We start from the raw sequence: 14,330 nt of genomic DNA on the forward strand, positions 1-14,330 counted from the left end.
CAGATGCCCTGTGGAGCAAGTTCATCCACTGGATAGGACTTAACATGTATGTCCAGTGGAATGGGAGTGGGGGCATGGATGAGGGAGGGGCAGTCAATTTGATTAAGAACTGTTGTATGAAATGCACAAAAGCTCAACAAAATTTTTTTAAAAAGACAAAAGAGAAAATTTGAGCAAAACTCAACAGCACTTAACCAAGCACTTGCCTTAACCAAGTGGAAAGAAAGTAGACGCAGTGTAAACACCAATAACTGCAAGTTTTACAACTTAATGAGAACTACTGTTCACATGCCTGACACGAAACATGAGATTGTGGCACAGAAGTCACCATATCAGCCCTAAAAATCCCCATGCACCATGTTAGTCACTGTGACTAGCTTGGACGCTAACAATACATATTCTTTCTTTCTGAGAAATCCTTATGAAATATTATCAGATAATATTTTTTGGCAAAGCATGGTTTTACTAACCGTGTTACCATTTTTGTTTTCCATGTTTATAAAACGTTTAAGGCATGTTGTTTTTTCCTTTTATGCATGTGCTATATTCACATATACGTGTTTGTGTGCCTGTGCAAATGCATGTGTAGGTGTGCACATGCTTGTGGAGGTTAGAGTCTTTTTCTGTTGCTGTCCACCTTATCTTTTTGAGATAGTGTCTTTCGCTGAACTGAAGCTCACTAGTTGGGAAGGACTAGCTGGTCAGTGAGCTCCTGGGATCCTCCTGCCTTCACCGCCCCAGATTACAGGCAAGTGCCACCACCCTGGCTTTTTACATGGGTGTTGGGGATCTGAACTCAAGTCCTCAGCTCGTTCAGCACAATTTTTAAATAAGTATTTGCAAACTTCCTATGAGGTGTGGGTGCAGCCCTGGTTGTGGGGAGCTTCTCACCACATTTGCTGCTGCCCCTCGGGGTCCATCCCAGTCGACGGCTCATCCAGCAGCACCACAGACGGGTTCCCCAGGATGCTCAGCACGAAGCACAGCTACAACAAGAGGGACAGCCCATCCAGCACTGCACCAAGGGGATGCTCAGAGTCACACTGAGCCCTGTACATACCTTTCTCTTCAGTCCCTCTGACAGCGTCTTCACGGGAGACTTCAGCTGGTCTCGCAGCTTGAGTGCGTCCACCAACCTGTAGGAAACAGTTGAGCATCACAGTCCACTCCACAATGAGGACACTGATGAAAGGATGGGTCAAGGCAGGAAAAGATGGGGGAGTGGGGCCATAGGTGCATTTCTGGAACTGAGAAACAGGTAATATTACTGGCCAGCTTGACAACCCCCGCAAATACCATCACCTTTGAAAGAGTATAGTTACATATTTATTATTAAAATAGTTGTTCTATGATTAATAGTTTACATTTTAGTATTTCCAATACATTTTACCAATATATAGCTTTTTATTTCCATGTTTAATATGATAGGAAAAAAAATCTAACACTCTCAAACCTGGGAAGCTGTTTTCTAGCTGTAAATCTGCCAAGTGTGACCTAGGTCAACATCTAGAGCTGTTCACCCCAAGTTTCCTGTGAATGCTGTCACCTCAACCCCCTCAACCCCCAGGTAGGGAACAGAAAGATGCAGCCCCTGTGTACCTCATAATGGTGACTGCGGTATCACTTTTGTTCAACCCCTTCACGGCAGCAAATACCTCCAGGTGCTCCTTCACGGTCAGGTTGGGCCACAGCACATTCTCCTGAGGGCAGTATCCCAGGAAGCCCAGGGTGTCCCCTTCCCTAGTCCCTTTCAGTAACACCTATGGATAAAAGGTCACCATCAGAGCCCACATTGTGCACTGCACCTCGGAGTACTTCTGTGACAACTTTCTCTACAAAGCTACACAAACTAGAGGAACTCTAGGACCAAAGTGAATTTAGCATTTGTGACCATTTACATTGGAGAATGCTTCTTGGTGGTAGCTATATGTAACCAAATGTGTACATAGTCAGCAACTTAATCTAAGCCAGCATTAAGTATCCCACAAACCCGGTGTCCTGCCATCTTGGCCCTCAGTTCATTTCCAGTGTTTTTGCACCATTGTTTGAAACATCTTAATAACTTCTTTCATTGACCAAATGTCTTTTGCAGCACTAAGGCCTGAACTCTTGCACATACCAGGCAAACACTACTAACTGACCTATAGCTCCAGCCCCCAAATGTCGTCTGAACACCTCTTCTGTGACAGATGCTATACTGACTGTTGGTAGGGGGTGTTGGCATTTGAATGAGAAGTGCTCCCCATAGGCCCATGTGTTTGAACACTTGGTGCCTAGCTGTGGCACTGTTTGGGGAAGTCATGGAACCTTCAGGAGATGCAGCCTTGATGGATGAAGTATGTCACTTGGAGGATTTATAGCCTTGCCCAGCTCCTGCTTGCTCCCTGTTTCCTGTGTGCGAATGAAAGACATGGCTGGCCAGATTCCCTCTCCTGCTGTCTGTAGCGGGACCTTCCTGTCATGGACTCTAACACTCTGGAACCATAAGCCGAAACAAACTCTTCTCTAAGTTGCCCTTAATCGTGGTATTTTATCACGACAACAGAAACTAATACAAAGGGGGACTGAAATCACCAGTACCTTGTTTTCAAAGTTTTCATTCTACTGAGTGTATCAGGCAGCTAACAAGTAGGGGAATGAATAAAAAGAATAAAGGCAGATTAGAAGCAGGGCTGTGGTAGGCATTTGGAGGCTGGGAGGGAGAATAACAGAGGGAGAAATTTGGAGTCAGGTGGTTAGAAAGCTTGTCTATCTCCAAAAGGGTCATTTTAACCGAAGAGAAGCTGCCAGTCATGGGAAGAGACAAGGCAAGAGATGTGGGGACAGAGTGATGAAGTGCGATGTTTTTTCCACACTGAGGCCAGGGCAGGCTTGTGGCCCTGTCAGCAAGAGGAGAGGGTAGAAATGCAGCACGAGGACCTGGAGGTGACCTCCTGCAGCTGCCTCAAGACCAGGGAGAGGCGACCTGCCAGTCAGAGTGGAGGGGCGGCTGAAAGGGCGTAAACAGAATGACATGGCGATAAAACCTCACGCTGGGTGATGTGATTAAGTTAGCTTTATACTTCAGACATCGAGTGAGTGAATATGTGTATGTATTCATGTTGGCGCATGTATGTGTGTGTGCATATGCACATTTGCGTGGGTACCTGTTTGTGCAGATTCGTATGAGTATGTGCGTTCACGTGGTGCAGGTGTGTGCATGTGCAGGTTCATATGAGTGCATGTGTATGCATGTGCACATGTATGTGTGCCCATGCATGTGGAGTCCAGATGGTAACCTTAGATGTTATTATTCAAGAGCTGTCCACCTTGGATTTTTTGTTTGCTTGGTTTGGTTTTGGGTTTTGGAAACAGTCTGTCATTGGCCTGAAGTTTGTTGATTAGGCTACTGCCTGGCGAATGAGCCTCAGGGACCTGCCTGTTCCCTCCCTTTTCAGTGCTGGGATTATAGGCACAGGCCACCATGCCTGGCTTTTTAATGTGTCTGTGGACCAAACTCAGGGCATCATGCTGGTGTAGCAAACACTGACTGGGCTATCTCCCCAGACCTTAGTTTTGATATATTTCATAGAGAAGTCATCTTCTTCCACACTCAAGAAAAAATGAATCCATGATTTAGGGGCCCAGGTAGTGACTGAGTTGAAGGGCACTGGAGACAGGTTGCAACTGACATAAATATTCTTGTTAGATTTAGCAACTCATCAGTGTTTTCTCTGGGATATCTGCCAACAGATATCTGTCCCTTCACTTCTTGTCCTGACCACTAACCCCCTTCCTTGGTGGAGGTCTATAGGCTTCTGCACTGTACCCTTTTCTGGGCTTCCCTGGACACACTTTCCAAATTGGTTTTCAAGACTCTGGTATGGAATTTGGGGAAATGGTTTCATTTCTGTTCCAGATGTCTTTCTCTTTGATAACTCTAAGTTCTCCTCTTTTTTCAAGTACGATTCAAATCATCATCACATCTCTGCTGCTCATTTTCAATTTATCCATTAAAATCATTCTACCCTGTAGGAGGAGGCCCATGGGTATCTGCCAAAATACCGGACCTAGTAACCTCTGTGCAGGCACGCTATCATCACGCAGGCAACTTCCCCAAACTGCTAACCTGATATCTGCTGCTCGGGCTAGAGACAGATGACGTGATGGTCACACCAATGGACAATACACAGCTCAGCCTTAGGGCCAATAGGGGAGGTTCGGGGGGTACAAAGGGAAGCCCTTTGTACGCAATAAATGATCTTTTTGGCGTCTTGCTGATGACTAGTCTCTCCTGAGATCTGTGTCGTTGATCTTGTGCCTACTCATCCCCTGGCCCCCGAGACGGAGGTTCGACCACCACGAAACACAGCAACAACTGGTGCCCAACGTGGGTTCTGGACCCTCTCGCTTCTCACATCGGCCATGATTGGCCCCCTTCGGCTGTTTCTTCGGTGAGTAGGCTCCTTTGTCTTACGTTCCACGGGTGGTAAGCCATGAGACGCGTCTTTTCTTCCCTTTTGTCTTCTCCCCCGACCCTACCCTGACATTGCCCATTTTCACCTCCCTCAGGTACATATCCCCTGTACTTGGTTCGCCTGATACCTCCACATAAGGGTTGACCACCCAGGAGACGGAACCAACGGGTGTACTCCCAACAGACACCCAGCGATCGGAGACACCGTGTGGGCATATGGCTGTGGCCTAACAAACCACAGAAGTTCTCCGCTAAGCACAAGACATCTTGGTCCATAAAACACTCCCCTATGTCTGCTCGCTTCCAGTCTGAGTGGCTGTTTTACTTTGCCTTGTCCTCGCAATCGTTGTTGTCCTTGTAGCCTCTTATTTTTGTGGCAAGTTCCCCTTCAACCACCCTAGCCCCAACTCCTCTACAACTTCTTCCCCCTAAAATGGGTAACTTTCCCTCACACTGTAAGGAACCCCAACTTCAGGCCCTAAAATCCCTCCTGGTAACCCATGGCCTCAAGATTAAGCTTAATGATTTAGAAAACTTCTGGGTGGAGGCATCTACTCTTGCCCCATGGATCTCCCCCGAAAACGTCTGGGACCCAGATCTCTGGATGTGGGTGTTCTTTCTAGCCCTTAAATGGTAAATACAGGAAGGTACAGTGGCCACTGGCCCTTGTGTTCCGACTTTACTGGGTATCCTCGGTTGTATTAAATCCGACTCTCCTGAGGATATCCTAAAATCCTTCAACGAACATTGCCAGGAACAAAAGATGCCCATGCTTTCTATTTCAAGACCCCAGGCTGCAGTGCTATCATGCAACCTTGAGACCTTCCCGGACATAACCCCTCCAAAAAAGCCCCCATGCTAGCTCACCCCCTCCGCCTCGTGCCAAAACACCACCCCCCATCTGTCCGTGGAGCAAAATAACTACGTCGCACCCACGGACCCTCCTAAACCTGCCCCTCCACCCCAGCCACGACTCTCAAATCCTCAAAAAACCCCTACTTTCGTTTTTCCTGTTAATGTCGGTGCAAATGCTACTCAACAGCCCTGGGCACGGACACCCCTGATGGACCTTTCACTTATCCACAAGGCTGCCAAAGAATCAGGCCCAGACTCCCCTATTTTGAACAGGTCCTTCGTTACTAACCTATTTAATAGTAGGAGGCGTGCTCCTCCTTGTGTTGTTCATCCTCAGGTGCCTACTGTCACATATCCGTGCCAGCAGACCATCAACAAAACAACCCTTCAGGTCCTCTGGGCCCTACAACATCTAGACCAGGGCCCTCCTCAGGAGGTTATAGAGACTTGGCTAACAGATACAAAAGGCCTCCTCCTAAACTAGCCCCTACCCGGGCAGACCCCCCTGAAACTAAACCTCCCTCAGGGTTGGTAGACAAAGATGGTTAAGATTCCACTGAGACAAGTCAACTTAAGACAGGACATGCGTGGGCCAGATGCATGCTCCCATGATGGGTAAGACTTGTGCCCCGAATGAGAACAACCTAAGGCAGTCACAACCCGTATTTTAGAGGTCATTTTGAGGCGGGCACAATAATGTCAGACAGCATCCTGACTCCCGCTGGGCTTCCTTTAACAACAAAAGGGTGGAAATGTAGGAGGAGGCCCATGGGTATCTGCCAAAATACCAGATCTGGTAACCTCTGCGCAGGCGCACTATCATTACGCAGCCAACTTCCCCAAACTGCTAACCTGATATCTACCACTCGGGCTAGAGACAGATGAGGCAACAGCCACACCAATGGACAACACACAGCTCAGCCTTCAGGGCCAATAGGGGCGGTTCAGGGGTATAAAGGAAAGCCCTTTGTATGCGATAAACGAGCTTGCTGGCAACCTGCTATTGAGCAGGATCTCCCTAAGTCTGAGTCATTGATTTCGTGCCTATTCATCCCCTGCCCCCTGAGACAGAGGTCCGACCACCACAAAACACCACAACACTTCCCAAATAATGTATATTTGAGTAACTAAGTGCTCTGTGAAGGTCAATGGACATAGACACTTGATTTTTAAAAACAGCTTTACTCAAGCTTAGAGTATTACATGCTGAGGGAACAATCCAATGACCTTGGTTGAAAATTAACATAATTTGTATGGATTCCGATATTGATTTCTAGTCTGTCACAGAACATTCCCTCTGAATGCCTTCAAATAATTATTCTTTTTGAGGGCTTGATTAGTTTTGTATTTTTTTTGTTTTGTTTTGGGGCACAGAATCTCCCTGTAGCCCCAGCTGGCCTGGAACTCACTCCATAAATCAGGCTGGCCTCGATCTCGTGGTGAACTGCCTTCTTCTGCATCCAGAGTTCTGGGATTAAAGGCATGTGCCATCACACCTGGCTCCAGGGCTCAGATTTTTATGTGTCTTATGTTCTGTGTTTGAACTTACACCCCTGTGTATTGTGTTCATCACTTCAATCACTTAATGACAGAAAGGCATCTTACTGTTTATGAAGACAGAGCATTCTGCAACTTTATTTTCCATACCACTAGAGTACATTATTTGTACATAATTCTCCTACCTGGCCAGCTGTGGACTTTGTGTCTCCAGTTATCATCCGAATAGATGTACTTTTACCAGCTCCATTGTGTCCTAACAATCCTAAAATTTCACCTGAAAAACAGCAATTACACTGGATATTAATTATAGTAGTAAAATTAAGGGTAAAACGTTGTCTGAAATCTCACCATGAGACACAAGTTCTGTGACGTGTTTGGCACACTGCATCCCATTTAACTGTCACATTCTGAGAAAAGAAATCACAGTCTTTTCTCCATATCTGAGGATAAAAACTCTCAAGAATGACGTTACTTGTCCAAGTCACCTTGATAGAAATTGGCAAGCCCACTCTTGTAAGTCAAGAGTGGCCGATTCTATCTCCTGAGATCCTAAGCATTGTGTAGCAGTGATACCAACTGAGGCCTCCTAACATTGGCTGGCCACACCTTCAGAATGCGTCAGCACATCCCCAGCCAGTTCTCTTGTGAAAAATAATGAACATTAGGAAGTCAGTTGTGTTGGCTTAGTAGAAATGTCCTTTCCTGCTTCACTGTAGCAGCCCATGATTTCTGGGTAGAAGTGACCAGGTGCCTATTTGTGGAATGACTGAATTTACTTTAAAATGAGATCCACAAGTCAGGCTATCCTTGTGAGGGGTCTGCATGTGAGCCAGTGGGTGGTAGGTGCAGGGTTCTCTCCGGGAAGCAGGAAGCTCTGAGCAAACCATGGGAAAGTCCATGTCTTACCTTTCCTAACACAGAACGAAATGTTCCTGGTGGCCACCTTAGGCTTCTTCTTGGAAAAGCATCGCTTCCTTTTGCCTGCATATTCCTTGCGCAGGCAGCTGGCAACAATAACTGGCCTCTGTCGGTGATGAGGAAGTCACATCAGACCTTCGTTGTTTCTATCTGTCCTTCCATTGGTGTTACCCTTTGCTGCCTTGGCTATGCATCAAAGTGATTCTTTACTAGGCGGCTTGCTTTCCCTTCCCACCATTCTAATCTAGCCCTTAGTTTTGGAGTGAAGTCACCACTGTCCCTCCCCTACAAAGACAGCTAGCACATCGTTTTATACAGCTTGCCTGGCTCCCCAAACAGGGGCAAACAGACATGAAAAGTTTCAGGCAGAGAGCTTTAAGTTAAACACTGTGTGTGCTCTCTCCAAAAGTAGTGATTCGTATTACTGTACCTCAGCTTCTGGGTTTTTTAAAAGACAGGGCCTCTCTGTAGCCCCAGTTTACCTGGAACTCACTATTTACTATGTAGACCAGGCTGGCCTCAATCTGAGAGAGATCCACCTGCCTCTGCCTCCTGAGTGCTGGGATTAAAAGAGTGCATCACCAGGTCTGGCTTTACCTCAGTTTCTAAAAGTCTTTCCTAATTTTTAGTTTCAACTGTACTTTGTATTTTAATTTATTCTAGGAAACATGAAACGCTAAATTGCTTTCAATCGGCTCATTTAGATGTAAAAATATCAACCATTTTGTAAAATAGTGATTCTCATTTGCTAAGACTAAAGAAACTCAAAATTACTAGAGAATCAGATCAGTAGACTCATTGCTTTAATGAATACACGTTTGTATTATCTGATGAAATAACTATGCATGTTTACCTCGTCAAAATTTGTGGAACTTAAGGCACTGGCTGTTCTCACTCTTTCCATGTGAACATCTTCATCTTCTCCTTCTGGTTCTTCTGGGTTTTGACACACATCATTGCTTCTTGGAGAAATTCTAGTCAAAACCATACAGCAACACTCCATCAGTGACTTTTGTCCTTGTGTTAAGAATGCTGCATTCTTCAAACCTCATACTCAAGCAGGCCACATGATACAGAACGCATTTGTTTCCCTTCAGTGAGGCTGGTACTTCTCCTTTGCAGACCCCTTGTCCCCTCGACAGCGCTGCTAAGCTTAACGACCATCACTTCTTGCCTATATTCCTTTCTACTTATCATTGGAAATAGTTTTCAATGTTGGTAGATAACTTAGAACTTATCTGACAAGTTTTTAATAACATAGTTCAACCGAATAAATCTTCGACCCTTAGCTTGACACCAGCACGCTCACGTTGTTATGTTCTCATGGGGAAAATGAGCCAGAATATTTAAAATCAGAATATTTCAGAGAATACGTGACTGTGAGTGCTCAGCTGTGGATGGAACATTTATGTCAGTCCCACCCCACAAGCTCGGGGAACACACCCAAAGAGGACAACATAGTTCAACCGAATAAATCTTCGACCCTTAGCTTGACACCAGCATGCTCACATTGTTATGTTCTCATGGGGAAAATGAGCCAGAATATTTAAAATCAGAATATTTCAGAGAATACGTGACTGTGAGTGCTCAGCTGTGGATGGAACATTTATGTCAGTCCCACCCCACAAGCTCGGGGAACACACCCAAAGAGGATCAGAAAGAATCTAAGAGCCAGAGGATGGGGTGGGGGGAGTGCTGTGAAATGCTGTCCTCTGAGCACAACACGCCATTGCACACATGAACTCACAGCAGCTATGGCTGCCTCTACAAAACCTGGACAAGACCAAGCCAGTTAAAAATTCTAGCGTGGGGGAGGAGGGGCTCCTGATGCCCCCACCATAGCTGAGGAACTCGTGGTCAGTGGTTGTTGTGGGAGGGAGGGTCACTTTTTATTAAGGGGGATTCCCATAGTGGATGACCCCATATCCATCCGCATATGGACTGCACTAATTAGACCCAGTGGAATTTTTAGAAGAGAGGACATGGAGTTGGGAGGGAGATGTTGGGACTGTGGGAGTTTTGGAAGGAGGAACTGAAGGGTGGCTATGACCAAAATGCACCGTATACACATATCACATTTTCAAAGAATAAAAATGATCAGCACTCTTTCAGAAAATACAAGTTGCATGCTTGGCCTCACATCAAGCCCAACTGTTTCTTTGAAATCTGTGCCGTGCTCACTCTTGCTTCCTTTCCCAAGTCTCCTATCCCACCCTCTGTAACAGCACAAGTTACAGCTGATGAGGACCTAGCGGGGATACCAGGGATGTGGTACATTCACAAATGGGTCAGAAAACCTAGACTCCACCTTTGTGTGCCCTGTCACCGAACGAGTCTGCGCTTCTTACTGCCCTAGTGGAAGGGCACAGCTATTGCTTTTGTTGACTGGGAATTCCATTATTTCTTATTCCTAAATGGTGGCATTCTTTTAACTAATCTGCTTAACAGCTCCTTAAAGTCAGCAGTTCAGATCTGTCTCTGCCACAAGCACATAATCTCCTTCGGTTTAGGTAACTGGACCTCTACTATTTGCATCAGTACACTTATAGAACAGTCCACGTACACCTCCCCAAGTATTCCATGGCACAGTGTCGGAGCCCTTAAAGTCAGTAGTTCAGATCTGTCTCTGCCACAAGCACTTAATCTCCTTCGGTTTAGGTAACTGGACCTCTACTATTTGCATCAGTACACTGTTCTTCCATGATCTACCCTAACCCAGCAACACATTCATATTAATAGATTGGTTTATACATGAAAGAAATATAGAATATTGATCAATGAAAGAAGGGACTCCAGTCTGATCTTTTCCAACCTGAAGAAGGGATCCTTCCTCATTGATTTCTTCCCAAACTTCCATTCCAGACATCGAAGAGTAAAAAGAAAAATGAAAACATGAAGGAAAGGCTAGGAATACAGAGACAGAAAGTATAATTAGAAACATGAAAAGATCATTGTTTTAGTATTAGAGGTGAGCTAGGAATAATTGGACTTACAAAAATACACTTTTTTAAAGGTGGTGCACGCCTTTAATCCCAGCACTTAGGAGGCAGAGACAGGTGGACCTCTGTGAGTTCCAGGCCAGCCCCGTCTACATAGTGAGGTCCAGACCAGCTGGGGCTAGAGGGAAACCCTGTCTCAAAAAAAGAGCAAAAACCTCCCACAAAAAAAAAAAACAAAAAACCTCTCAGTGACATCATGACAAATTTCCAATAACCTAGTTGGTATTTTTGAAATCAACCAAGTTTATGCTCATTTACAAAAAGGGTAATCATGGGATACAATTACTTCTATTCTATTATTTTACAACTATACTATGTTCTTAATATCCGGACAGAACATTATATTGTCAGTTATCTTTATAAAAATAATTGTCTCAGATTTTACAGACATTAAGTCTCCATGGGCTACAGATACTCATATCTCTACAATAATATGCAAACCCACACACCATGTATAAGAATTAAAAACGTAGAGGAAAAAAAAAAAAAAGAACAACTTGTTTTTGAAAGAATCTTTGCTTACAATGAGGAACACCAGAAATGGCTCTGAGGACTTTGGTTCTTCATTAAAAATACGAAATATGAGAAGCTAGAAAAAGAAAAAAACAATGGACGAATAAGAAACTTGTGCTTCACAGATTTTATCTCTAAAAATGTGACTTGGCCCCAAATAGCACTGCTGACATTTTCCCTCGTGTACAATGAGTTTCAAGCAAGTGTCCCTTCCAACATGCATGCTGAGGGGCTGGCTGTCTTGCCTCTAAGGTTTATGAGATTTCATCTCAAGCAATGAGCCTTTTCCATCACTGATCTTGGTGAGAAAGGATCTGGGGCACCTGAGCCAACCTCCTCAAAGGGTAAGAGACCCCACTTCCTCCCATTGCACAGAGCTCCAGGCGAGCTTCCGGTGCCCCTGCTCCTCCTCCTCCGCATGATGCCTCTCCTTCCCACTTCCCTTTCTAACAGGGCTCCCCTCATTCATGCAATGCACCCTCTTTTTACAGAAGTGTAGGGATCTGGTAGACAGTAAAAAGGGGACTTTATTCACACCAGACGCTTCTCGAAACCCTAGAAAGCTTGAAGAGTAACAGTATTTCATTCACTTCCTTCAGAAGCTAAGTAAGCCCAGGGGCAAGGAAGAAACAAAGTGACTGTGGATGCTGTTCTAGTTTCCAACACCCATTCTTTATCTTCCTGTGTTAACCAGAGTCAGATGCTCTGTTAACCATCAGGTGGAACGTGTTTTCTCACGTGGGAGAAAACCAGCCGGACCTGCATACATGTTCAGCAAGTTCTAGATACCTACACAGAAGCCAAACTTTCACAATTGGTCATGAGGTCCAGGATGTTGGACAGTGGTAGTACTTACATGAAAAGATAAGAACAAACAGCCAACCAGGGTGGCTTGTGGTATTAAAAAGATGACGCAATACACTGTACTGTTCCCGTGGGACTCCAGTATCATTGCAACGGTAGAGAACAGGGTGATCTAGAAAGAATATGAATATGAATTTTAGCTACTCTTTATTTCATTTCGTGTTTCCAAATCAAGATGGTTGATCTCAAAGATGCCATGTCCCATTTCTTTCCCAATTCTGTAAATTATTTTTAAAAATTGCTTCTCTTTGGAAAAATAAAAATATTCTAAAATAAATACATACATAAATAAACGAATTAATAAATAAATAATAAAACGTAAAAACCTGGAACAAAAAGTTATACAAAACACGGGACTTTATGATGACATTTTCCTCCATTTTATATATAATTGTACTTTGTTAATATTTTCTATCCTCCTTCTCTCTTCCCACTGATCCTCTTTCACCCCGAAAATATCCCCCTCCTGTTTTCAAGTTTCATATATACTCAAGTAATAGATATTTAAATTAAATGCACATATGAGAGAAAGAAAACTGTAGCTATCATCAGTCTCAACTCACAGTCCAAACTGAAGTCACTCTACCTCCATCAACATTCTCTCTTGGAAATTCCTGTGGCCTAGACTATACAAATGAGCTATTACTAGGTAAACCTAGGATCTGATACACAGAATATTTTAACTCCAGCAAAGGGGTAAAAGCTGGTATACCTTTTTCGAGGTAAACATTCAGAATAGTAGACAAACAGAAATCACAGGGAAAAATTGAAATTGATATCTACCAGAAAAAAAAAAACAAAAACAAAAAACAAAAAAAATACTGAGAAGGGCAACCCAGGTCCTCATGCACGCACAGCAAGCACCGCACCCACCGAGCTCTCCCAGCCCTGGGTTTCACTTTTTTGTTTGTTTATTTGTTTTTATTGAGACACGGTCTCCCTATAGCCCCATCTGACCCTGGAAGTCACTATGTAAACCAGACTGGCCTTGATCTCACAGAGATCTGCCAGCCTCTGCCTCCCAAGTACTGGGATTAAGGACGTGTGCCATCAGTCTGAGCAGGTTTCATTTCTTAAAGGAAATTTCTACTTTTATTTTCATAAACAGCCCTCTTCACTGATTTTCATAAATCCCTTTATTAGTTTATAGTGTATTTGACTTTTAAGGCGAAAATGAGAGGAGACTTTTGTTAACTGCAATGATGGGAAAAAAACAGCATTTGGTATTCCGTGGGGGTGGGGGTGGGGGCTTAAGCAGAAATACCAGAATGCAACATTCCAGGAAAAAGGAAGTTGTGAGCACATCTAAACCTTCAGGTTTTGTCTTAGAACGTTGGGATGCCCTCTTAAACATGTATGTACTTTTAATTGTTTTTTTTTTTATCTAAAACCCAAATTTTTATCTGTTAGAGCATTCCTTCCTAATTTGTCTCTTGTGTTTATCAGCTGTTTTATGAACGTCTATGACTTCTCATGTAGATAAATCTCTGAGCACACAATATAAGGCCTGCCCCTAACTGGTACCAGTCATTATAACAAAGCCTTTCCGAAGAATCACCTGTTTTTGTTTCATGGCCTCAAAAAAGTGTTATCAGCTCCTGGGAGAAGCCTGGACACCCTGTCCGTGTTTTGTTCAACCGCCCTGGTTGCACCGTCACATTTTTCTATGTGTTGGAATCGTTCTCCTCTTTCGGTTTTTCCTCCTCCTTCTCCTCTATTTGTTTATCTATCATCTATCTATCATCTATCTATCTATCTATCTATCTATCTATCTATCTATCTATCTATCAATCATCTATCTATCTATCTATCATCTATCTATCATCTATCATCTATCTATCATCTATCTATCTTCAACCCAGACTTTTTAAATCTATCTATCTATCTATCATCTATCTATCTATCTATCTACCTATCATCTATCTATCTATCTATCTAATCAATCAATCAATCATCTGTCTGTCTATCTATCTGTCTATCTATTTATCTATCTATCTATCATCTATCTATCTATCATCTATCTGTCTACTTATTTATTTATTATTTTTTGTGTAGGGGGTTGTTGCTTGTGCCTGAGTGTGAAGAGACCAGAGAGGTTGATTTCATAATTTTCTACTGTCACCCCCCACCCCATCCTGTTTTTTGAGACAAGGTCTCTCACTGAACACAGAGCTCACTGTTTTGTCTGGCCTGGTTGCCCGGCAGTCCTCAGGGTCCTCCATCTG

The 14,330-nt window shown here is 43.9% G+C and overlaps 1 protein-coding gene across 1 annotated transcript in view; it reads right to left on the reverse strand.

Moving 5' to 3' along the window:
• Positions 1–14,330, reverse strand: part of LOC103742225 (ATP-binding cassette sub-family A member 8-B) — a gene marked incomplete in the record, with an annotated part of 59,972 nt that overhangs the window by 5,296 nt on the left and 40,346 nt on the right. Inside the window, 8 exon segments of the mRNA XM_017800647.2 lie at positions 1,061–1,136; positions 1,600–1,760; positions 6,994–7,085; positions 7,718–7,835; positions 8,583–8,703; positions 10,542–10,633; positions 11,252–11,317; positions 12,098–12,217. Of these exon segments, the coding sequence (XP_017656136.2) occupies positions 1,061–1,136; positions 1,600–1,760; positions 6,994–7,085; positions 7,718–7,835; positions 8,583–8,703; positions 10,542–10,633; positions 11,252–11,317; positions 12,098–12,217 (846 nt within the window).

The sequence above is a fragment of the Nannospalax galili genome, unplaced genomic scaffold (assembly GCF_000622305.1).
Source record: "Nannospalax galili isolate Female #2095 unplaced genomic scaffold, S.galili_v1.0 scaffold781, whole genome shotgun sequence".
NCBI lineage: Eukaryota > Metazoa > Chordata > Mammalia > Rodentia > Spalacidae > Nannospalax > Nannospalax galili.